Consider the following 27,311-nt stretch of genomic DNA (forward strand, 5'->3'; position numbering starts at 1 on the left):
ATATTTAATGTGTACATTCTCCTAGGAGTTCACAGCAGCATACAGGTCTTACCCTCTTTTATCTCAACAATATCCTTGTGTGCTAGATTTAAGCTGAGATGGTGCTGCTGACCAAAGATCACTCAGTATTTTTGTTTCCCATTTAGCCTGAGGGTGGTTTTGTGCAAATTAGTTTCCCTCACTGTGGTGTTTGGTTGGTTCTAATAAATCAAAGGTATTGTGTGAGTTCTGCTTTCAGGATATGCAGATCATCAAGGAGATTATGACAGCAGAGAACAAAGTGGACCCACATGAACCAAGCAAAGGCAACATTGGGACAAGCAATCTGGTTAGTACAACCAATCCAATTTATTCAAAGAAGTGAATCACACCACACTGGACAGGGCAGCAGAAAAACTAGCCGACAGCAAGAACCAGAGTAGTCTATCAGTATTTCTAACTAACATCTGCATGATGAACTAGTGCTATGGGAAAAGGAAAAAAAAATCCCCTTTGACAATCCATCTTTAGTCACAAAGTGATAGCTGGGTTCTCAAACCTTTACTTGAAGTAGACAAGAACCACAGGCACAGTTTAGCCCTAAATTAGTTTGAGGTGCTCAGTTTGTTGAATTGTTTGCATAGATATCTTAGGAAGTAATTCTGGCAGGCAACTGACTACACTGAGAACTAGAGTACTAATCTGATTGGCTTCAGGTTTATGCATGTTTTTTTTTCCATACAGAGAAACTCGTTAGTTTTAGCAATTCTTGCAAGTCCACCCGCCTCCCAAAATTGACATAGGCCCTGGAGCTCTCATTATCTTGGAAATTTCAGGAAAGCAGCTACAGGCAGCTAAAGATATATTTGAGCGCAGAATGAAGACTGAAAACAGTTTCCCTTCTCCCTGTCTGTGTAATGTTGCTAAACGGTTTGACATCTCTGCCTTTGTCACTTGCAGCAGAGTAATCCCACAAGCAAGGGAAATACAAGTTCTGAACCATGTGCTTTAATTCTGTGCATAGTAGACATTTAAATAATTCAAGCTTCAAGAGGTCAAATTTCTAGAGAAGAGGTGCTGTAGAAATGTAGAGTCATGATTTGCCCAGGAGATTGTGATGCAGTATATAGCATATAGACTGTTCCCAAAGTCTTGTAGGAGGAGCATAGCGAAAGAAGGCAAATACATTGTCATTATTTATGTGTCCATGTTCATACATCTGCTGAATTTAAATGGGTCTGTATATCTGGATGTGACTCACAGTCTCCTCAATTATGATTGTTTCCCTGGCATAACATCATAAATAAAGACCTATCTGTCTTAGTGTGAAGGGGGAACGTTATTGACATTCCAGAGAGCATTCTCAGATAGGTTTGTTAGAATGAAGTGTTCTTGTTTTGCTTACAATATTTGCAGTCACATTCTTCTAAAAAGGAAGGCTGAATTGAAATACAGAGTGCAGCAGCAAATAAACCCTGTTTGGTATTCATGATAAGGGAGATCAGGGGCACAGAGTTATGCCTCAGTCCCTCTGGTGCATCCCTTTTGCCCTGTTTATAGCCCTCCGTGAGTTGGAGGGCAAACCTCTAAAGCAGGGGTTCTAAACTGTGGAGGGAACCTCTAAGAATATAGGAGGTGCCTCATTTCACAATTCTGCCCTCAAGCACATGAAGGGCTGAAAACAAGAACATGACATGGTGGAGGGAGGTGGAGCTTCAAAATGTTGTCCCAGTTCTCCCTCATGCCATTATTCCTGCAGAAGCACACATATAAGACTTTAGTCTTTCACCCCAAGGTGTCTGCGGCTGTCTGCAATTTTTCTAGCAATTTCCAAGATGGTTGTGGAAGCTGATTTGAGGGTAATCCCAATTATGGAGGGAGTCTGTGTGGGCATCTGTATTATGTGTGCATCAGGTAACATGCTCAGCAGCAATTTCTCACGGTGGTTAGGGAAAATGCCATTAAGATTAAAGCAATCATTTCTGACCATATGCATAATTGCCCAGTCTACATCTGCATTTATTCAGTTTCAACTATATACTGCAGCTGATTCATGTAGCCAAAAATATACAGTGGTACCTTGGGTTAAGAACTTAATTTGTTCTGGAGGTCTGTTCTTAACCTGAAACTGTTCTTAACCTGAGGTACCACTTTAGCTAATGAGGCCTCCCACTGCCACTGCGCCACCGCCGCGTGATTTCTGTTCTCATCCTGAAGCAAAGTTCTTAACCCGAGGTACTATTTCTGGGTTAGCGGAGTCTGTAACCTGAAGCGTCTGTAACCCGAGGTACCACTGTATTGTGCAAATCAGCCTTTAATTGATTAGCAAATGTAGGGCTCTTTTGGAAGAAAATTCTCTTTGTTTACTGTGCCTATACAACAATAATAATAATCTTAAATTTCTTCATTTCTATTTTTTTCAAAGTATTTTCCTCCGGTAATCATCCTCAAAAGTAGCACCAGAGGTATACTGTTTCTAAGCATATTGATTCATTTAGATTCTCTGGCTAGTAGCCACTAACTGACCTCCAACTGCTTTTTAAATTATTAACGTGGCTATGTTTTTGGACATCACTTTAAAAAAGGCTAAGGCAAGATAAATTTGCAGAAGGTTGGCAGATATCTAATGAATATAACAAGGGGTTAAGTTTATTTCATAAACCTGACAGTTCAGAAGTCAGGTTTGATGAGGATAGGTAATTTTTTATTTAATACTAGAGATCGCATGCCTGTCAACTCCACTTGCCAATTCTCTTGCTGTTCCCCATCACATTAAACCCCTATGGCTTGCCCTTTTCATCCCATGCAACTGTAATGCTTGCTTTTCACCTTCTTAAGCTCATTTGTGAAGCCATGTCTATTTTATTGCCCCACCAACCCATCCCTCCTTCTTCCTCACCTTTTGTGCAACACCCCCACCTCCTTGTACACAAGCCACCTTCATGGTGACCTCCTGCATCTTCCTCTTCTTGTACACTGCAATGAATACTAACCAACCTTTTCACCTTCTGCCCAATTATGAAGTCACCATCCCCTCCTATTCTGCAGACCCTTTCATGCCCCTGATTTCATCTCAACCCCCATTCTTGTGTCTACTACTCCCTTTTTCCAACCTTCTTTGCACCCCCATTTTCACCCCTTTCCCTTCTCCCCCCTCTACTAGCTTTTCTCAACTCTTCCTTCTACATAGATCATCCCTGTTTCTGTGCCTTCTCTCTCCTGTTCTGCAACCCCTTTGCTCACATACAGCATGATCTATGTTACTGTATCTGTAAGATTAATAGAATCTTAAAAGCAAGGCTGTTTGTTAGCTTGTTCAGTTAGAGAAGGTTAAGTTCAGTTGATGGATGTTGTACATCAGAGGCACCGAGTTCCAACCGACATTGGGGGCCTTGTCATGTGCATGTGATGTCAGGGGCAGACTTTGGTAATATGGGGTCCTGAGCAAGGACAAAATCTTGTGCACTCACACCCAAATATTTCTTATTTTCGCAATAATTCCTTTGGTAGAGTTGCTTTTTTATGGATCTTCTCAGTAGGTCCCCATGTAAATATAGGCAATATTGCTATTGTTGTTTTGTGCCCCCTCAGCTTGGTGCCCTGTGAGAGGGAATTGCCTGAACTGTTCTAAATCCACTGCTGGGAGGAGCACCCATTTCATGTATATTTCCTGGAACTAGGGAATGATCCTTGTTGTTAACATACAGCAACAGCATCTGTGTGTGCACGCGCTCATGGGTTTGTGTGTGAAATCCATATTGTGTGATCTCCCCAATCAGGACCAGCAGAACACAGCTAAATTTCTACAGGAAACATTAGGCTGTCTGTAGGTTAGTGAAGCAGCAGGAGTAAGTGTACTCTAATTTTATGTTGCATCACATTCCCACGACAGCCATTTTGTGTTATGCCATGCCTCTGACAGCCACTTGGTGACTTACAACATTTTGACAAAATTCGCTGTCTTATGGCTGTAATAAAGATTCTTCTTGTTGTCAAAATTCCTAATGTGCCCTTTTGCCCAGAAAAAGTTGGCAACCCCTGTTCCAGGTAATTGGGCATGACTTTCAACAGCAGTCTAGTATATTCTACAGCTTTTTCAGATTCCTGCCAAGCACTCATCTCCTCTTTTACATGTGAATAATACACACCCCTCATTTTCTCTTTAAAAATAAAAAAATCCTGCTATTGCAGACATGTTGGTATATGCCCTAAGTTTGCTGTTTTTGCCACATGCAATGGATTCTGTCAAGGGAAAAATAATGTGTAATCAGCTGGGCAATATTTGACATGCAAAGTAGCTAATTTCTTACATTATCACAACTCCAGTTGCCAGCAGGATGTGCGAAAAGCATAACAAAGAGAAGATAATTGAATTCCAGAAATAATACATATTCATCAGGAGGCCAACTAGTGGATAATCTTCATCATAGCTGTGCTTTTCACCACTATAGAAACCATTGTTATGTTGCCCTTGAATAACGAATCTGTTTAATTTGTAATGAGGACTGGTTGCAAAGTTGCTAATTTTCTATTTAATGTTGTTCACCCATCTTCAAAAATAAGAACAGTAGGTCAAGGGATTTTGCTAATGGATGTAACATTATCTTCCTGCTGAATGGATTTGTATTTTACTGGGGTTTTGTTGTTATTGTGATGGGTTTGTGGGTGCTTTGGCTCCCCAAAATGCCTGTATCTAATAGCTGCTGGGTCTAATTGGTGTTGGGAGTTCAAACAATGCTTGGAGTATTGAAATGGGCTGCCAGATGCTGGATTTAGGAAAAATATAGGCCAAACTAGCTTTCCCATTCAGGAAATCACCTGGGAGAAGAACCATCAGGAAGAACAAAGGGAAGATGAAGAGCCATTAGGAAGATATAGGCTGTGCCAGACAGCAAGGGGATGGAGCCCCTCCTTCCATGGAGTAATAGTTAGCAGAGCTAAGTTCAGGATTGCAGGGCTGATTATGTGACCTGGGGGGAAAGTGGCTGCAGTCTGTTAAATGCAGCAACCTGAAGGGGGGACGGCCAGAACACAATATGAACTGACAGTTTGAATCCAAGGCTGCAGCAATGGGAGACACAGGACCCTCTTAAAGTGCACTGCTGGAAGCCCCCTCCCAACCCACATCATAGCCTCAGGTTGCATATATGTTATATATATATATATATGCCATATATCAAAAGGACACCACAAAGTCTCCACTGTGTCTCATTTCCAAAGGAAACAAAGACCCTGGACCCCTGGAATCTTACACCACTCAGAGATTGGGGTAGTGTGTAACATTATGTAGATATTTATTGTGAGCTGCTTGGAGGGCCTTAGTGGCGGGGGGGAAAGAGAGGTAGATTTAAAAGTAAGGTAATAAAGAAGGCCAGTTGAGAATACTTCAGTAAAGTAATGGACTACTGGAGAAAATATAGGCATCTGAATACAATATTCTGAACCTGCTTGTTTGAACCTTTTCTTCTGTGTCAATCCAGAAGTGACTCCAACCATGCCTGCAGGACATGAGTCACCAATTTTAATGGCACAGTGCGATTCTAAGGGTCTATAACTCAATGACTGAGCATAAACTCTGAATGCAAAAGACCCCAGGTTGACGCCCTGCTATTTCTGCCTAAATGGATCTTGGCTGGCAGACATGTGGGGGCAAGCTACACATTTTAACACAATGAAGTGTGGCCAAGATGGGATTAAAATTTTGAACCACTTGGGCATTGCCCAAATTGCTGTATTCTCACCTATCAAAGAGGGCTAACAAGTCATTGCTAGTGGCAGCTTTGTGTAGCAAAGTGTTACAATATTGCTGGTGTTAATGTAGTGTTGCAGCTTGGGCAACATATGAAGTGATAATAGATGCAGGAGTCATCTGTGTTGTGATAACAAACTAGATGGAAATCCATCCAGGGCCTTCAGAATAGAACTTCTAATGCTGCTGCAGAAAAAACTGGGCTCTGTCATACTAAAAACTTCATAGAGATCCAAAATAATAAAACCAGGTCATATGGCAAAGTACTTATAATAAATAGTGGCTTATTGGCTAAAAAAAGGTAATTAATGCTACAGGGCAAAATAATCCCAATCATAAACTGTAAAATAGATTGTAATTGAAATAGCTGCAAAATACATTATAAAGATTAGCCTTAGTGACTTGGATTTAAATTGTACAAAGATCATTTCAAAAATGAAATGCCTCATTTAAACACTAGATGGCATTTAAACTATAGTAAAATCAATACAAAGTTAGATTGTTCGCTGAAAATATGAACACTAATTGATACCTAGAACTTCAAGCACGTTATAACTTGTTCATTTTGTTCGACAATAAAACAGTCCGGAAAGTAAAAACAACCAGAGATGCAGACTATAAAAGAGCCATTCCTTCTACCTCTCTCTCTGTGGCTTCTTCCATGAACATTAATAATAAGCTAAGAGGCTAATCATGTCAGCTTTTCCAGATTCTTTACAGCTGATGTAAGGCAGAGATGGTTTTAGGGCAGCACCACTGGTTCCCAGTGCTCTGAGAAGGAAGTAAGAGGGCTCTAGGACCCTGTCAGAGTCTTACACCTGCTTCCCAAAGCATGGCACTGAACTTCAGCTCAGGTTCAGCATCTTCACTGCTTGCATGACTGGTCTTCTTAAGCTAGCTCCTTCCTCCTCCTTTGTGCCAGGGTTCTGGCTGTTGTTCAGGTTCAGGGTCATGAAATCCAGGATCATGTGCACTAAATATAAATAATAAATCTGGGCTTGAGCAATCTGGGAAGGTTTGGACAGTGTTTCCATGAAAGATGAGTGCCTTTGAAATTCTCCATAGAAATAACACTCCGTAGAAGCAAGTGACTGGAAAACATCCCCAGAACAGTTGATCCATTGCAGCAGCACAGCCAAAGATGGAACAGTCCATGGGAGTACAGACCACTGCAAAGTAGTGCAGCACCTTAATCACTGCAAATACTTCTGAGTTTCTTGCACCCACCCAGGGGAATAAAGTAGCTATAGTAGCTATTATTAGAACAAGAAAGGGGGCTGCTTTTGCCCATTTTGAAGGAAGTATAATTCATGTCTACAAAGTCTGTGGCATCTATCAGAGCAAAGCTGCAGGTCAGAGCTGGTACAAAACATTGAATGTCACCCTGTTTATTCACACACACCCTGGAATGTTTAGTGCTTTGCTGTGGCTAATGTGGCATTTGTGCTGGCTGTACCTTGGCCCCAAGCTCCCTCTTCCCTATGTCTCACTGAGAAAGGACCAGGAGTCCTTCAGAGCAAGGAATTTTGGGCAAAGTGACCCAGCAGAATGCCTGTGTGGTGGACAAAAATCTTTTTTAAAATGGTTAAAATTTTTCAATAATAAAATACAAAACAGTAGTGCAGTGTGTATTTACACATTGTGGTATTACCCTCTTTTATTTAATCCCTGATTGGTAGTGGTCCTTCGTGTGAGAAATATAGGAAAGCGAATGAAGCAACCAAGGAGTAAAATGTTACCAAAGCAGCAGCAGCAGCAGGCAAGGGAGAAACCATAGTGCTAAAAGAGAATTAATTATTCTGTCCCCCTTCCACTGCACTCCCATTCATAATTTTCTCCTCCCCACATTGCAACTTATGAGGTAGTAGATTACAATGGCTATAAAGGCAATGCTATTTGAAAACAGCAATAGAATCATAGAATTATAGAGTTGTAAGGGACCCTAAGGGTCATCTAGTCCAACCCCCTGCAATGCAGGAATATGTAGGTGGTCCATATGGGGATCAAACCCATGACCTTGGCATTATCAGCACTACGCTCAAATGGGAGGGTTAAAGTGCAAAAGTTGATTTCTAGAAGGGAGCTATAAGTCACCGAGAAGGAAATGATTAGAGCAATGTTATGGGCCAAGAAAACAGTGCAATAGTTTATCTACATCTGAATAAATTTTGCATCTATTTTGGAGCTGTTAAGCAGATGCTCCATCAAAAGTGAATGGAAAAAACGTGGCTATTCTACTCCAAATATTTTTTGGGATGGTGTCTTTGTTTTGGAAGAAATTGAAACTTACTAACATTCAGCCCAGCTCTCTATGGAGTGCAAGGTTTTGTTTTGTGTTGTTTTGTTTACCTACAGATATCCATAATGTATCCAGAACCAAATAGTCACTGAAAAGTGAGCTAACCTCCTCAACACTTTACTTACTTGTTCATGTTCCGAGCCCAATTCACTACTGTTTCCTAGAATTTGCAACAAATCAAATTATTTTGTTCAGTGTAAGCAGTGGGGAACCTTTTTGGTTTGAAGGGCCTGATCCTTATCAGTATCAGCCTTGCAGGACAAAGTTGACAGGTAGGTGGAGCTGCCCACCTGTTAAAATCCCTTGTATGGGGTTTGCACTTGGGAACCACACAACAAAGGACAACTGAGCATATGGAGAACCAAGTGGTTGTTTTTCCCTCACCCACCATTAATAAGGATGGGACAAACAAGGCTGAAATTTGCAAGTGACAACAGCAAGTAGGACTTCTAGGCTTCGTTGCTTGATTGGGAAGAGAGAAGCTTAACACTGGGTTCAGGAGTGCCAGACAGCCCAAACCCAACACTTAAAAGTATACATGATATATGGAAACATGTAGCTCACTTCATAGTTGGGATTTACTGCAGTATTTTGATATAGCCTGATATCCTTTTTTTGGCTTTGATTTACATAGCCTCCTTCTCTCATTTAGTTGCACTAGCCAGCAATCAACTCTGAACATAAATAATGATATGTGTAATAAATCAGACATTCTTGTACACATCAAACTGTGCAATATATATATATCACCTTTGAACGATTTTTTAGTTCTCTGAGTAACTCAAAACTTGTTTGCACTCAGATAGGTAAGCTGTTGTAAAGATCAAGTGTCTCAGTTCTGCAAAGCCTTGTTCTGTGTTGTTTATATGTTGTGATTTGATATATTGCTACTATTTGCATGTCATTCTTTGTGCTGGAACTCTGAGTTATTCTTGCTTGTGAAGGGAAGTATTTTAACTTATTTTGGCCTTGGATGTTTGTTCCCGAGTCCATTTCTATGTGCACTTGCTATGAACCAGTTCTAATTTTTCTAGAGCGGCATTTGTTACAACTTTAGCATGCTTCTTTAATTATCTAGCTACATACCAGAGACATTATAGAATCAAACTCCGAACAAAGCATTATTTGCCAATATAGAAAACTAACTGAGATGGTCCCTTGATACAAGTATATCTATTTAACATTGACCAATGAAGTTTGGAGGATGACACACATATCCTGTGAGGGGAGTTGCTGATATGAATTAGGTGTGTAGGAGTCATGTCACTCTCAGGTAGAAGGAAAGTGTGTTCAGGGGACATTCAGGGTCATGTGCTTAGCCCCATGCTCAAACTCATACTGGTTTTCCTGCTCCCATCATTGCTGTCATTGCATTCAACATAATGCCTGAAACAGGGAGCCTTCTCTATACATAGAGAAGCTGCATGACTTTGAGTATGAGACTAAATCAGAGCAGGATTATAATGGTGCAACTACAGCAGCTGCTCCAGGATCCACGCCACAAGGAACCTCAGACCTCCTCATGCACACTCACTACTCACATACAGACCACAGATGTATCCATGCCTCACTTAGTCATATACAGTATATACATATCACTCATACATCTCTCCCTTTCTCTCTGCCTAAGTGCATATCTCCCACACAGACCACACACACACCGCTAACATATTCATATTTCTTTTGTACACACACACCTCTCACAGACCACAGGTACAAACAGACGCTTCCCCCTTTTCACTCACACATTCACACAAGTCAGACTTATGCGTCCAAAATATGCCATATTCAGGCAAGATTAAGATTGGTTGAAACCTTGGAGCTGTAATTTTCAGGGATGAAAATATATAGAGAGAGTGGTCCATCCTTTATAAGGATTGTGGAGTTCAGAATGCATTTCATATGAGAGAAGTTTCATAGTTTGTTTCCATCCTACTAAAAAAAAATGGGCATAATCCAGACAAATACAAGCATTTATATGTCAGTCTGATGTCAATGGAAGACATGTAAACACACATTAATGCACCAACTGGAATGATTTAAATGTGCTTAACTGTGGCTGAATTGCGCTATGTGCTTTGTACTAAGTTTAATTATCTGTCGTTTCTGTGCACCGAGAAGTATGTAACTCAGTATTTTTTTAAAAAAAAATTAACTTTCTGCAATCCAAACTGTGCCCCAAGGAAAGTTGGATTTTATATTATGTATTAAATAAGCAAATTAATATATTTGTATATTTTCTCTTATGCATAATGTATTCTGCAATGTTTGCTGTTTTTACATAATTCAAGCCCCTCTTCCATCTACTGGAATTATTATTCAGATTGGTCCTTCCTCCTAGCTTCTGAGATTTCATAAAGAAATTATATGTTCAATGTAATATGTTCAATGCTCTTCCTGCACTCCTGCGGAATTGTGGCATATACAGAGCCCATTCATAACTCCAGAGCAAAGTAAAAAGTAAAAGACAGTAAAAACAACAACAACAACAACAACAACAACAACAACAACAACGTGATTCAGGAATTTTGCAGCTTTGGTAAGGTTCATTCTGGGTTCTTTCTTAGGGAGAGGTTTTACTTATATAGAATTATTACTGGAATTTTGAGTCACAGAAGAATATATGAGGTCTGAAATTACAGGATACAAAACAAGCAATGTAGTATTCTGTATGAATAATATTTAGAAGAGGATACAGAGATTTCTCCTGTTCTCTCTTCCAAAAATGGAAAGATAATAAGGGGGGGGGGAGAATTCCAAAGGGGAATTGATTATTCCCTTTCATTCAGACTGCATAGCATTGCAGCAGTGCAAAAACAGGGATGATACATTGAATGCTTTCACAATACAACAATGAGCTCTCATTATGCTATTGAAGAAATGAATTATACGTTTTACTTCTCTTTCACTACTGAATCCACAATGAGAACAAGATAGTGTAATTAAATGATACCTTATGCATTGTGAAATGCCCCCAGACATTTCAATATGCTGTTCATTTCAATATTTTAACAGTGCCCTGATAATGTATGAAAATTAAAGCAGACAAGAAAAGACCAGAAACTTACATCTATTTCTAATCTCTACACAAAAATGTTCTAGCACATCATTCAGGGGTGCAGGTCTTATATTATCTCTCTTGCCTTCTATACATGCTCGGATTTTCTATTTGCTAGGACTCTTCCCAGTGTTTCTGACTGACACAGAGCAGCATTTGCTGCAACCTCAGAGCTACTTTTTGCAGTAATCTCACTTACCAATCTGCCTTCACCACACCTTTCTCAACATTTCAGGGAGTAGAGCACCTATCAGCTTTGCATAGCACTTTACTATAATCCTCCACTCTTCTCTTATGATATTACTGCCATTCTGGATACACACATTGTGGCACAGCAGGCTGTCCACTTCTGCATATTAAGCCTCTTCTCTCCTCCTGCCTCATTGGCTGACTCTTACCCAAGGGCTCTGACATCCAAACTATTCTCACCAGAAGCAGGAACAGAGAGGCACAAAGGGACCTGGACAAATGTTGGATACTGGATATTCTAAAGCAGGGCTTGGGAACTGCTGGTGGCAAGGGAAAATATACGTACAGTGGTACCTCGGTTTAAGAATAGCCCTGTTTACGAGCTATTTGGTTTACGAACTCCACAAAACCAGAAGTAGTGTCCCAGTTTGGGAACTTTACCTTGGTCTAAGAATGGAAGCCGAATGGTAAAAGGGCACCAGCGGCAGGAGGCCTCATTAGGGAAAGTGTGCCTCAGTTTAAGAACTGTTTCGGTTTAAGAATGGACTTCTGGAACGGATTAAGTTCGTAAACTGAGGTACCACTGTATATAGAAAGGAGACTTTCTGGTTGCCAAGATCCAAGTCTGGGGCAAGTACACTTTGGTGAGAGAACCCAAAAAGAGATTTAAAAACACAAAATATGCAGCAAAGCAAATCATGGAAACAGACCTTTAAAATTTGTCCTTGTGAGTTCCAAAATTCTTGCCTTAACATAGAAAAAGGCCACACAATTGGTAAGTTAAAAATGATTTACTTACAAACTCTCCAAAGGTCAGATTCATGTGTTTTTCCATACAGCATTCAGAAAGAGTTGCACAGGCAGTAAAATTTGGCTTAGCTACAGTGGTGCAGGTTCCTAATTGTTGGTATTGGAACACAGTAATGGCTTGTAAGAGCCATGTGGTCTCAGCTGTAGCAACCTGCTCAAAACCTCTTCTTCTTAGGTAGGCTGGGAGAGAACAGTAGGCTTGATAACCTAGTTCCTCCAAAGGTGAGCTGAGCCTGGCAGGACAGCTTAATCTTTGGTCTAAAACCTTTCATGCATTAATTAGACAAGTATGTCAGTTATGTGTGTCTGGTTATCACACAGGAACCTTACGTCAGGGATCAGATGCAGCCCTCCAGGTGCTTTTCAGTTACTGCACAGCTGTCTCCCACTAAGGGTTAGGATCTTTACAACTGGCCTTTTCGGAACAGTTTAGGAATACAAACCTTTCAAAGGCCTAACCATTTGATGCATCCACATGAGGCAATTGGGGTTTTTTTTAAAAAAAAAAAAACACATTCGAGGCACAGTCTCCCTTAATTTCCTGCAGGATGGGAGGAGGTTTAAGCCTTTCTACATCAACCATGATCCTGAAAAGGAACGCCCCCTCTCCACACATACAGAGACTTAGAGCAGCAATTATCAACAGACAAAAAGCTTCCATTGGAAAATACCTGTTTCTCCCCACTGGGCCTCTTGTGGTTTAGCAGCAGCTCAACAGCTCCAACTACCTCTTTCCTGATGGCATGTAGCAAAGCATCCCCAACATAGACGTTAAAGTTCAAAAGTAGCTCTATGAGCTCCAGGTTCTCATTTTCTATTGCAATAAGAAGAGCCGTTCTTCCAAGGGGGTCAATGCAATTAATATTGATCTTGAAATATATCTCTGCTTCTTCTAGGGCTTGCTTCACACTGGCATAATCTCCTTTTTCCACAGCATTCAAATAGGCTTTCTCAGGAGGTGAGAGTTCAGACTCAGCTCGTACAATGCGTAGCGGGATTCGATCTCGGTAAGGGGCACTGACGCTTCTTCTATAATAGAACTGGGCCATAGTTCACACCAGCCTAACCATGTCTTTCTGCAATAGAAAAGAGAACGCACATCAGTTGAACATTCCTGGAGCACAATATAGCGAGTACACTATTATTATAGCAATGGAATTTCACAGAAATGGTTGTATTCATGTTTAGCAACAGGAAGACGAAAAACTGCATAAATACTTAGATCACAGAAGCTTAACTGGTTTTATGAATTTATGTACATAGCATTATGTATTATCTTAATATTATTGAAAAACAATAGATGAATTAATATGTTTTAATTGAATTACATAATAGACCTAAGACAGCCAGAGAGCTTAACCAAGAACAGTATTTGATAAGTATTATGCAGAGTTAACTCAGGTGGCCATTGCCTGAAAATACAAACATTTTTCTTGCAAAGAAAAATTCAGAACCAAACAAAAGCCCAAGTCTTACACTGTGTAGTCAATATTTGTTGGGACTGCAACATAAGGTTTGCGTTTAGACCCTCAAGCATTGCAAGGTTGCTCAATATTGTAGTTTAGGATTCTATTGGGAGGCACTTGAAATCATTTCATTAATGTACTGAAATATCTACTGACTGGTACTGATGCTGTTGCTCTAAATTTATATCCTTTAAAGTTGGCCTTGTTAAAAGGAAAGCACCTGGCCATTACCACAGTAACCTTTCTTTCCTCAAATTCTGTGTAGTCTCAGGGCAATATTTTTACCTCCTAAAAATAAAGACTGAAAATAAAATAATTCTGAAACATTTCGCTTGCATCTCAAAAGCAAAGGAAGCTTGTTATGATTTTGCTCTCCTTTGTTCCCTCAAGTGTCATTTTTTAAATGAAGCCAGAAACCACAGAATGAAGTTGAAAGACTAATATAATAGAAAAATGGGCCTAAACTCAAACCAAACTCCACAATAATAATTTTTCTTGTTGAGAATGAAAAACAGGTGTGTGTGCAGCAGGGATATCTGAACTGTACAATGTTTTAAATGAAAAGGTTACTATTGCTGTTGTTTTTGAATGATCAATCTTACACATTTTCAAAAACATTATTGGCCATTTAAAACAAAACAATTTGGGACTCTTAAGTGGCCATGATATCTTGCAGAACATCTGTTGAAAGGGTGAGAGAGACTGTGCAGTAAGGTGAATCCGTGGTAATGTTAATGCAAGGAAATACTATAGCTTAGAATATGTCCTCTTTACTGTGAGTTCCTTCTGCAGCCTCTTCCATCACATTTCTTGCTTACCACTATGCATTCTCTTACAGCTTTCAGAATACCCAGTACTAATCACAATTACAGCATAGTTTTTCATGATACCCCAACTTTTTTTGTTGAACCCTTTAGACTACATTGCACATCCTCATTATACTGATCTCTTCCATCGATTCCCTTTGTTATCTCCCTTCTTTCAATATTCAAAACACCACACACACTGATGATACTGTACAAGAACAAACACTTGCATTGCATTAGGAAGGACTGTAGTTTGGGACTAATGCAGACCATTTCAGATAAGGAAATACGGTAAGTCTATGAGGAAGACCCTGTGAATGACATGCCCCCATAATTATTCCATATTGATTTTAATGCTAAAAGGGTGGCAAGTTCATATCAGTAGAGAGAGGCATGGGCCTGCAATGACCTTTATAGAACACAACTGAATACACCATGTTCATTACCAAGGAAGCAGTCTGAGTTTGGTGTAAGGGTCCTTAAAGGCAAGCCGCCTAGATCATTCATCCCCCTGCACTGGAGCTACAACCTGAATCCATTTCTGTCATACAGCCATGTAAAGGGATTTATTCTTTCCCCCTACACCGTGTAAGAAGACTCAAAAGACACCATATTGGTGAAAATGTTATACAGTATTTAATGTTGTATGACAATCAGAATATCTGCAAAGTAACAAGCCAATTAAGTAAGTGTGGGCAGGTGTTGTTAACTCACAAATCTGAGGGAAACATCTGCATTTTGTGGCTTCCCGTCAATAACTGGGATAAATATCCCTTCTTGCTAACAGAACCCTGGAAACATGATCTGAGCCCAATGTAGCTTGCATTTCTTTATTAGACCCACATGTAGCATGACACCAAAATGTTCTAGGCACGAGAGGAAAATTCCCTTTGAGTCTTGACTCAGGAATGACTCAGAGGGGTAGGAATTGGAGGCACTGTATCACATTGGTTCCACTCCTACCTGCAGGGTCATCACCAGAAAATAGTACTAGGAGATTGTTGCTTGGTTCTGTGCCTTTTGAGCTGTGGGCTCCCACAAGGGTCCATTTTCTCTTCTATGCTATTCAACAGCTATATGAAACTGTTCTGTGTCATCTGTGGAGTTGGAACATGGCGCCATCAACATGCTGATGACATGTAGCTCTTTCTCTCTCCATTCAATCTGAATCAGGAGAGGCTTGGAAGGTGTTGGACCACTGCCTGGAAGCAGTGAAGCACTGGAAGGGGACCAATAAAATGAGGCTGAATCCTGGTCCTGTGGGTGGTTCCTATGTCTGAGAATTATATGTACAACCTACACTGGAAGCAGCTGCACTTCCTCTGAACGAACAGGATCATAGTACTCCTGGATTCCAGTTAGTCACTGGAGTCTCAAGTGGCTTCTGTGGTCTGGAGTGCTTATGCCAGCTTAGGCTGTTTCCCAGTTTTGGTTGTTCCTGGACCAGTATAGGCTGGCCTCAGCTGTCCACACTCTAGTGACTTCTCGCTTAGGCTACTTCAATGTGCTCTATGTGAAGCCACCCCCTTAGACAGTCTGGAGGCTGCCTCTTGTGCAGAATGTGGCTGCTAGGTGGATAAGCATGGCAACCCAATGGGACCATGTGTCACCTTTCAGTTTAGTAAGGTGCTAACATGCTCTACAGGGAGCTGGCTTCTGGCACCAGGCCAATTGGCAGACCAACTCTGTGCCACAAAGATGTCTGCAAATGTGACATGAAGGTGGGCAACCTTCATCAACCCTGCCATCTGGGAATCCCTTGCAGAAGACCACAGTGCCTGGAAACAGGCAGTCAAGTCATGTATTCGTAGCAGTGACCAGAGGAGGAATGACCGCTGGGAGGAGCTCAGAGAGAAGAAACACCAGAGTGCATCTACAGCAGCACAAACGGATGCCTTCATCTGCCCCAGCCATAACAAAACTTGTCTCTCCCATAGTGGTCTCTACAGCCACAGTAGGTGCTGCAACCTTCCAACAGCTTGACCTCACCCACAAAGGTGCACTCCTTCACTGTGTCCCAAGAGAGACAGATGCCAACAACGTAACAGTTTGTAAAACTGCAATGTTTAAGTTTCTACAGCATCTTTGCAAGGGAAAAGGATAGGGAGAAAACCAGAACAACTTGGTCACACCCCAGTGACCTCCTAGCAGCCCCACTAGCTGTCACTAGTCATATGACATCTCCATTTTAATTGTGCTTTAGATAATGGCAGAAAAGCAAGGCCTCAGCTTCACTAAAGGGCTTTATTATAGAAGCACTTATAAAGTAACAAAATCTAAAAGACAGTGATTGCATTGTACAAAATGATAGTTTGCACATACAGTATTGCAAAATACAATGGCTTTGTAAATCCTGGCACACCTCATTAAATCAAGCACTAAATTGCAAGCAAGTTCCTCAGCTGCAGTAAACAGAATTCATACAACAGGGTGGAGTGGGTAGTTCTTATTGAGTAAATAAACAAGTAGGGTTTATTATTAATAATAATAATTTGGAAGTTTTCAGAAGCGGTTATATTTTAACTCTGTGAAAGTATCAGTCTGGAAAAAAGTATTTTTTGTCTAAAAGTGTTGTGTGTGTGTGTGTGTGTGTGTGCACACACACATGCAAAAGGAATTTAGTGTATTTGATTTTATCATTAGTGAAAATGATCTATTTTAACAGTTGGTCAAACTTTTCGGTGCCAAAATTTTAATGACAAATTGTGACATTTCCTTTCAAATATTATATTCATTTTTTCAGCTTTGCAGATGGTTAGTAACTGCATAATACACAAATCATTAAATCATTCTAACCAGCATTTGAAACCTGTTAAAATATGCTAAAAGGCAAACTTTCAAAAGATACTCATCTCTTATTAAATATACACTCTCAGGTCCAAAGAGATTTATCACTCTTATTCTAAACCAACTAATTTGTTGGAAAGTAACCCAATGCCACTGAACTTCACATGATAACACATACAAGTAATTTCCCCCTGCTATGTGTTTGTCTCTTTTCCACATGCAGTTTTTAATTCTTTCAGCTCAGTTCTACTACCTACATGGCCAAGACTTGCTATTGAGGGCAAATAAACTGAAGCAAATATTGCTATTGAGGGCAAATAAACTGGAAGGACAGATCCTGAAGCCGAGGCTCCATAATTTTGGCCACCTCATGAGAAGAGAAGGCTCCCTGGAAAAGACCCTGATGTTGAGAAGGATGGAGGGCACAAGGAGAAGGGGACGACAGAGGACGAGATGGTTGGACAGTGTTCTCAAAGCTATGAACATGAGTTTGACCAAGCTGCGGGAGGCAGTGGAAGACAGGAGTGCCTGGCGTGCTCTGGTCCATAGGGTCACGAAGAGTCGGACATGACTAAACGACTAAACAACAACAAAGTGAAGCAAAACTACCCTTGTGGGTATATGGTTTCCAGGTTTGAGACAGGTCAACTACCTGTTCTGGACAGGGTTGCACTCTCCCTGAAGGACCAGGCATGTCACTTGAGTGTGCTCCTGAATTAATCTTTGTTGCCTGAGGTCCAGGTGGCTTCAACAGCTTAGAGTGCCTTTTACCAGCTTTGTTTGGTATGCCAGCAATTAGCATTTATGAATAGGGCTCACTCAGCCACAGTGGTTCATACACTGGTGACCCTTATAAAGAGTATTAGGAGCTGATAAAAAGGCTCCCATTTTGAAACAGCTTTCTTTTTCCCTGCAATGAGATTTCCTTTTTGTTTGTTCCCCCTTGCTTTTTTGTTCTGGATGTAATTACCTATTCTCCACAAAGGCTCAGTTGGCAGAGGCTAGCACAGTTGCCTTCAAAAAAGTTGTGTACCTAGGATCCCTACAGTGCTCCTATGTATAAGGAACCTGACTTTGGATTTTCAAAGATTTAGGCCTTTTCTCAGGCACCGGGGCCTTTTTTTGGACTAAGAAACCACTTGCCACTTAGGAGCTGTGAGATAGTGGGATAACTAACAACAGTTGTGTAAAATGGGCTGTATCACAACTTCTGCTCAGCTAGCCACTTCACTCTTTAATTTATGAATACTGCTTTGAAACTTGTGTTATCTTACAGGCTATTCGGGTTTTGCCCCTCTGAAGCTATGTGGGAACTGCATGCTTTGCTTATTCAAGGGGGTCTTATACACTCCAGGCATCTGCCTTGATTCACTGGAATATCTTAATTGAATTTTGTGTTCAACTGCTCCATTTTCACAGGGCAAAAGTTAGTGCCTCTTAATGATTAGATTTTAGCCAGCTTATCCAAGACTGGGATAGATTGATCTTCTACCCTGTTGTTGAGGTTTCGTTCTATTTGCTGCTGCAGAGAGTCAATAATGAACCCTTCTTTTACCTGTGGATTTTATTTCTGCTTTATCTTAAATTTCTAGCTTTTTATCAAAGTGGGAAGAACCATCTGGCTTCTACCACCCATTTTTTACCACCCTAAAACCTGGTTTCAAAAGCAAAATTTATTTATTTATGTATTTATGCCTTTCATAAAATTTACACATTGTTTAATTTTTTAAAACCCCAACCAGAAAGTGGCTTACAAAAATATTGAATTTGCAGTTCCTTTCCTCCCCACTCCAAATATTTCTTGACCTATAATTAAACTGTCCCTCTCTGATATCTAAGTCAGGAAAATGAGATAGGATGACAAGTATATACTGAACTGTGAAACCAAAGTAGCAAGAGTGGCTGCAATCCCAACCTCACTTATCTAGGAATAAACCCCACTAAATGCAATAGGACTTAATTCTGAGTAGACATAGTTAGGTTGCAGCCATAGTTAGATTTATGATGGGCTATTAGCCACTTTATGAACTCTAAAGGGAACATGCCAGGAAGTTAATCCAAATATCTGTTGATGGCTGAGACAAGCTGTCTGTTATAACTATTCATTAAGTAGACATATATTTCTGCAACAGCAAATGATGAAACAAAACATGGACTTGTGCAAATTAAGCCAACTGCAGCGGAGTGGAAAATACCAGATGAAAGTGCAAATGAATATCATAATGTATTGAGGCTTGTCTGTACCTCCCTAAACTCAGCAGAACAAAGAATATAACCATATTTTTAAAACAAATGAAAATCTGAAGTAGCAAATAAAAAGCAGGCTAGGATATGTTTTATCTAACTAGAGTCATCCTCCACCCACCCACAGAAAACCTCCATGAAATAAAATATTAGTGTTGATTTCACAAGAGTGCTACTGCTGGTGGGTGGGAAGAAGAGAGATGGATATGTTTTTATGTCTATGTGCTAGTTTGGTTCTTTTCTGTTGTTGTCTTTATAGTATAAGATAATTGTTTTTGTGTGACACCACTTAATCTTCTTTTGCACATGTCGTGGTATAAGTGCATTTTGGAATTGAAATCAAGCTCCCATCCTCAAATAGCAACATCAGCACAAGTTTGGTCCTTTAGTGACTGAGTCGTGGGACATAAGCAGGATTTCAGAGTGGTGGCACACAGTAGAGCCAATACTGAGCAAATGCTTTCCTAAAAATTATTGTCCCAATTCAGCATGAAGCTTTCCAATGCAAGCCCCTTTAAAATGAACAGGAGCTACACATGAGCACAGCATAGTTCTGAATAGTTTCAGTAGAGTTGGTGCAGAAGTATTTCCAGTTAGATTGTGTTCTTTGACAAATGGCAAGCTCTAATGAATCACAACTTTTTCTTATAAGCAAGTTTGGGCTGGTGTCAAGATTATATTTGCTTTGAATAAATAAGAAGCACAGAAAAAGAACTCCTGCAATGAAAATAATATTTTACATCTAAACAATCTTTATCCCCACCACTGTTAATGAATGCACCCTGAACCTATTTTCTTACAGTCAGAAAAAATATTCTCTGGGCCTGAAGCCCTATTCTAATTCTGGAGAATAACTCAGACGTACCAAGAGCTTCCCGCAAGTCATTGCAGGTGCTGCTTTCTTCCAAAGAAGCCTGTCTTAACTCTCTGTCAGGCCTGACTTCACAAGCTGGCCTGACTTCACAAGTAATACAAGTTTTTTGTTTGGAGAGCAGGGATTCTAACGGAATAGGATGAAATACAAGAAGTTCACCCAGGATCTATTGAATTAATTCATCAGATGAGTAGTACAATGCCCAGCCTCTTCTGCAACCTTCTACTTTCATTCTGCAAGTGGTTGTCATCAGCAAGGGAAGTTTGCTCACTCTGCAACTACTCAACCAATATTCCAGAGTTGCAAAATGTAAGGTTCTGTTTCTAGATCAGTTAAAGTCTAGTCCATTTTTGGTGGGGGGAACCTAGAGAAGCAGACCCTTGCATTTCTGGAGGGGCTTCAACTGCCCACATTCAATCATCATCAACTGTCCACTCTGCTGACAAAAATCCTCATTCCTAGAGGCCTAAACTGACCTAAATCCCTTCTTCAAAATTCTGGTAAATGGACTTTGGTGCAGCCCAGTAGTTGAGCCACAAGTTCTTAAATCGCATAAATCCCCAAGCCCCACTTCACTACAAGTGAAGTTTATATATATTTTGGTGATGTTGCCCTATATCTGGTACACCTCCTAAATGGGATCCAGGACAGTGTCCAATTTTCTGATATGTGGACACAATCGAGGATCACCCCCTGAGGATGGAATCCTCAGTATTAAATAATGATTATAGTAAAAGGTAAAAGGTCCCCTAACAAAAACCTTGCTCCACCACCACAGAGTCATCCCACTCCACATCCCACTGCTTTCTGCTATGCCGATCCTTCTGTGGACTGGGCTCATAGTCTCTCTTTGTTCTGCAGTTTGCTAACTTCCCTGGAGTAAATGTGTCTCTTATTTAGTTTTAGTATACATTTGAGCCTTCAGATGTGCTGGGCATGTTCCCTCCATGGGGAAAGAATTATTGGATGAGGAAAGAGCTTCTGAAATTATCTACACTCTAGGGAGCCCAAGAGGCTTCCTGGGGTGCCACACACATCTTACTTTGTGGTGTGTATGATAAGCACTCTCTGTACTTTCTTACTTTCTCTTCCTTTAATATTCCTGTCTGGTGTAAGAAGTTTATTCTGGAGTGGCCATTTTTAAATACTGAGCATTTTTTCACTGTCTCATTTAAATATATTTCAGTTGCCAGATGTGCTGGGAATCGATCGAGGAGATGCTAGTGGAGGCAGTGCTTGTAAAAATCAAAACTGCCCAGTAGTGTATTCCATAGTTCTGAAATTCATCTTGTCCAGATTTATCCTATTTTATGGCGTGCCAGCTACTTCTTTTTCGATTCATGGTGCCTGTAATTTAGCCAGACCATCTCGGAGCTTACAAAAGTGAACACAATGCACAGATGAATTCCTTCAGTCACTAGGTTTACCATATAAGTCTGTCTGTTGCTCCTCTCACCACAGTTCTTTGCCATATAACCAACCTCTCACTTTCTTCTTTTCCCTGACTCCTTCTCTGTACTTGCAGACTTCTGTAGCACTTGGCTTTATATGTAAACTGAAAAAGAACAAGCCTAAAGGGCTGAATGCTGCAATATTCTACTTAAGATCTGTTGCATGTTTAACTGGCTCTTATCAACTTTGATTTTTCAGAACTGAAAAAGATTTTTTTTTACTGTAATCTCAAAGTTCACAAGAAGAACAAGATTCTTTGGAGGAACCTTTGAAAATTTGCAAGTCTTTCTGTTTAACCTTGAAAAGCAGTCTCAAACTGCAGGTGATAGTAGCAGAACCATTTTTAAAGCGATGGTAAATAAAAATGTAGGGCCCAGTTTTAAGATTGTAAGGGGCAGCTGAGTGCCCCCTTTGCCCATGGCTTACCTCCCTGCAGTTCTTCCAGCAGAGACAGATTTAGGATAGTTCCACTGTATTGGGCACTGAGCCGAAGGGGATGCCAAAGGGTTTAGCAACTATGATGTAGTGCATGTGTAGAATAGAAAGGGATGCCAAATATTGGTGTGCCACTGAAATTTGAAAGACTGAAGTTCGCCCCTGCCTCTAGGCACTGCCAGGATCATTTTTGGTATCAGAGACCAACTGTGGAAGGGAGTAGGAACATAAACTGCAGGAGGGAAGGGGAGTTCAGAACCCCTCACCTATATGGCCACCTGCACTTAAAAGCACCTCCCCCTCCCAAGTCTTGCATTATGTGATTTAGAACAGGCCCAGGTTTAAACAAATGAATCGCCAGCTTCGTGTAGAAAGGGCTAAGGAAGAAATGTGAATTTCACGGGGCTCTGAACCTCATACTCTCATTTATGCTACAAAACAAGGTTTCAATCGGATCAGTTTTTTAAAAATCAACATCTGATTGCAATAATTATGATTAAATTTCATGTTAACTCAATACAGCATAGTATTTTTCTGTTGGTCCTCACTTCTCCAAAATTCTTTCCAGATATCACTGCATGTTTCCACTCTTCCTTCTCTGATGAACGTATTGCCTCATAAACCAATTCAGATTAATGCTTTTGTACCATACTTTGAGTATTTCCCCCTCATTGCTCATCAGTTTCTAGACAGAAAAAAATGTCAAGCAAAAGTTGAAATTCTACAGAACAGGACTGTATTTCTTCTGCATAATCAATAGCACCGAACCAATCTATTCAAATTCATCCAATGATGATGTGGGTAAAATCAAAAGGAGCATCATTGGTCACCAAGGCTACTCATCTGTACAATAGGGTAATGTTCTCCCTTTAGTGCTACTGCCGTGCTCATATCTAGCAAGTAGATTTGAGAAACAAATCAATTTTTTTATTGACGGGATAGAACTGCAAAGTTATAGATAGCATAGCTGTTGTTTTTTTAAAAAAAACAAAAACAAAAAAACAGCAACTGACAAGTTAGTAGTGAAATACCAAGACATATCTTGGTTCTGCGTGAGATTTAAAAGAAACAGCCTTGAGTACAGTTCACACATGTTCAAGCAATGTACACACATATGCATGAACCGGCTCTTGACCGTATACATCACTGTCTTACAACCTCAGCCCGACATCTGAAAAAAAAAACGGGAACAACTTCTCTCACTGACAGCAATACAAACAGGATTAAAAGTGCTGTCATTATTTTTTTCCCTTTGCCACCTAGCAAAACCAATGACCCTCTCTTCTATGTTCCATTCTATAGTGTTTAAAAGGCGCTCCTATGTCTGGGGGGAAAACACACAAGAGAATTGGCTGAGGCACAGAGGCCGGTGTTTGCTTGGACCCGTTCACAAACACAGAAATAATTTGACAGAAGAAAGGGGAGACACAGGCCTGGGTCTTTTTGCTGCAACGTGTGAAGTGACCCTTCTGCAAGCCTTCAAAGAGAGTAATAACAATGCCTCCCTCTCTACCCCACAACCTGCCTTCTTATTTTGTGAGGATTTTAAGTTTCTCTGGACCTCAGCATTGGGAGGATGGGGGGGGGGGAAGAGAAGTCATGTTTGCCCCTCCAAGTTATGGGTCTCCCTAACCCTAACCAGCACCATCTTTTTCACCCCCCCCCTTCTTGGGGAGAAATAGCCCCTTCGCCTCTCACGCCAGGGCACGAAAAAGTTACCCCTGGTGCTAAGTGATGGAAAACCTATACAGTACTTCCCATTTGACTTTCCTCTGGCAATGTTTCATTCCGGATTGTTTTAAAACCGCTTCGAGGTGGTGCTTGCCTGCCCTCCCACCCCCCCCCCCCAATAATCTACGATTAGGAATAAATCACCACAGAAGAGTTGGAAAGGGACCGCCAAGGGTCATCTAGTCCAACCCCCCACCCTGCAATGCAGGAATCTTTTCCCCCTAAGAATAAATAAAAACCGTTCTAGAGATACAAACACACACACACACCTCAACAACCCGTACAGTCCTCAAGCGAGCCGGGGAGAACTTACTGGGCGTGAGAAGGAAAGGCAGGCTCGGCGAGGCAGCCGCATTTTCCCGAAGGCAGCGAAGGTCTCTCTCTCTTTTTCTCTCCCTCAAGTCCTCTCGCCCGCGGCGCCTTCGCCCGGCGCTCCCCTCAGGATCTCCTCAGGATTCCCCCCGGCGGAGGTGCCGCTTCGCCGCGGCGCAACAGATGATGAGTCCGGGCGGGGTGGGGGACCGGGAGAGAGCAGCGGCTTCTCCCGGGTTGGCGAGGCGGGAGGTGGGCGTGCGTGCGTGCCTGCGTGGGGGATCCTTGCCACCCACCCACCCACCCACCCACGCCGGCTCCGGCAGGGCGGGCAGCAGGCAGAGCGTCGTCGGCGAAGCTCCTCTTCGGCTCCCCTCACACAAGGAACGCCGCTCGCCTCAGACGGAGGAGGGCTTCTCCCCGACTGGCTCCCTCAGTCTGCCGATACCAGCAAGAGCGCGCGCGGGCACGAACACACACACACACACACACACAAACACACAAACACACACCTGGGAAAGGCGGGAATTGGCGCCTCGCCTCCGCGCGCCCCCTCTAGGTTCCTGAGGGAACGCAGGCTTTACAACCGGTAGTAGCTGACAGGGCAATCCGGCGAGGGCTCCGCTGTTCTTAAGTCAGGGCCTTTCCCCCACATTGCCTTTACAGTGGTACCTTGCTTGCTTCTCAAGTTTAACCTGTTCCAAAACCAAAGCGTTCCAAAACCAAGGCGTGCTTTCCCATAGAAAGTAATGCAAAATGGATTATTCCGTCCCAGACTTTGGAAAAATCACCCCTAAAACAGCAATTGAACATGGATTTTACTATCTAACGAGACCACTGATCCATAAAACGGAAGCAATAAACAATGTACTGCAGTTACACAAGCAATCAGTCAGTAGCTGAACTGGGTTCCGCACAGTCTCGAAAGAAAAAAGGAGCCGCAAAAACAAAAACGCAAAATCAATAGCAAAAACAGGCAGACCTCAGCATAACACTCAAAACGGAAGTGTGGCACTCAAAATGGAGCATGTTCGGCATCCGAAAAAAGGTTCACAAAACAGAACACTTACTTCCAGGTTTGCAGTGTTTGAGTTCCAAGTTAATAATAATAATAATAACAATTTATTATTTATACCCCAGCCACTCTGGGCGGCTCCCAATCGAGTGTTAAAAACAATACAGCATTAAATATTAAAAACATCCCTAAACAGGGCTGCCTTCAGATGTCTTTTAAAAATAGGATAGCTGCTTATTTCCTTGACATCTGATGGGAGGGCGTTCCACAGGTATGGCGCCACCACCGAGAAGCCCTCTGTCTGGTTCCCTGTAACTTCACTTCTCGCAATGAGGGAACCGCTAGAAGGCACTTGGTGCTGGATCTCAGTGTCCGGGCTGAATGATGGGGGTGGAGACACTCCTTCAGGTATACAGGACCGAGGCTGTTTAGGGCTTTAAAGGTCAGCACCAACATTTTGAATTGTGCTTGGAAACGTACTGGGAGCCAATGCAGATCTGTCACGACCGGTGTTATGTGGTCCCGGCAGCCACTCCGGGTCACCAGTCTAGCTGCCACATTCTGGATTAATTGCAGTTTCCAGGTCACCTTCAACGGTAGCCCCACGTAGAGCGCATTGCAGTAGTACTGGGAGCCAATGTACATCTTTCAGGACCAGTGTTATACTATCTTGGTGGCCACTCCCAGTAACCAGTCTAGCTGATGCATTCTGAATTAGTTGTAGTTTCCAGGTCACCTTCAAAGGTAGTCCCACATAGAGCGCATTGCAGTAGTCCAAGCGGGAGATAACCAGAGCATGCACCACTCTGGCGAGACAGTCCACAGGCAGATAGGGTCTCAGCCTGTGTACCAGATGGAGCTGGTAGACAAACACCCTGGACACAGAATTAACCTGTGCCTCCATGGACAGCTGTGAGTCCAAAATGACTCCCAGGTTGCGCACCTGGTCCTTCACACCCGCCCACCCCCTGTCCCCCCAGAACAGTACTTCTGTCTTTTCAGGATTCATCCTCAATCTGTTAGCTGCCATCCATCCTCCAACCGCCTCTAGGCACTCACGCAGGACATTCACCGCCTTCACTGGTTCTGATTTAAAAGAGAAGTAGAGCTGGGTGTCTCTCTCACCAAAAGCGTTTGAGTACCAAAGCATTTGAGAACCAAGGTACCACTGTACTGAGATGGCTGGCTACCTTGGCAAGGTTCAACAATGACACTCTGTAGGAACTTCTCAGTTCCTGGACAGCGGCGTAGTTGTGGGAGATGCCAGCTTTGTTGCCCCTGGAAGGTGAAGGGTGCCAGCTCTCTGCCCCCGAGCCTGGCACCACCGTCAGGCTGCTAGAGCTGGTGGTGCCAGGGGCCGGCCCACCCATGAGGCAAGGCAAGGCGACCGCCTAAGTGGCCTCTTGGCAAACAGGAGGTGCTGCTGGTTCCACCACCCCTTATTCCTCGGTGTAGGTCTTTATCCCCCTGAAATATCCGAATCCTATTGTTCTAAGACCAATCAGACTGCTGCATTTTGGATCCTATTCAACTGAGTACATAACACACACACACACCCTTTGTGCCTGAGGCAGATATTCGCTCACCCCTTCTTCCATGGCTGGCAGGAGGTGGTGCCATTTGGAGGCTCGCCTCAGGTGCCAAAATTTATTGAGCGGGCCCTAGTTGTTGTTAATGTTATTACTTTATATCCCACCTTTCCCCCCGACAGGGACGCAAAGTGGCTTACAGATGAAAATAAGACCCACTGAAAATATAAAGGGGGGCTCACTTAAAAAGCAATGGAAGCAGTGCTTTTCTTCTAAAAAAAGTTTAGGGGTACTCTCATTTTCCTACTCATATTGAAGTACTGCCCCTCAGTGAGGCCAAACTTAGATTCACAAAATATTTAGGGGCATGCCTACCCCTGCATACCCCCCCAAAAAACAGCACTGAATGGAACATTGATAAGATTAAAACACACATATGCACACACTCTCCATATAGGTAAAAAGGTAAAGGACCCCTGGACAGTTAAGTCCAGTCAAAGGCGACTATGGGGTTGCAGCTAAATGGCACCTTAAACCTAGGTTATGGGCACAACAACAGAATGTCCAGGCACATTT

At 41.9% G+C, this 27,311-nt stretch overlaps 1 protein-coding gene across 2 annotated transcripts in view; it reads right to left on the reverse strand.

Annotated features, from left to right (window-relative positions):
• The window catches only part of TRPC4 (transient receptor potential cation channel subfamily C member 4), a 59,398-nt gene extending 34,948 nt beyond the window's left edge, over nt 1-24,450 (reverse strand). For both annotated transcript variants that reach the window (XM_079959253.1, XM_079959252.1), the window contains exons 1-2: nt 24,193-24,450; nt 12,756-13,160 (exon numbers count right to left, since the gene is read on the reverse strand). In XM_079959253.1, coding sequence (XP_079815379.1) covers nt 12,756-13,133 — 378 coding nt within the window. In that variant the 5' untranslated portion in view covers nt 13,134-13,160; nt 24,193-24,450. The remainder of the gene's footprint in view (nt 1-12,755; nt 13,161-24,192) is intronic.
• Nucleotides 24,451-27,311: the final 2,861 nt, after the last annotated feature.

This window comes from Podarcis cretensis (assembly GCF_951804945.1).
Source record: "Podarcis cretensis genome assembly, chromosome: 17".
NCBI classification, from domain to species: domain Eukaryota; kingdom Metazoa; phylum Chordata; class Lepidosauria; order Squamata; family Lacertidae; genus Podarcis; species Podarcis cretensis.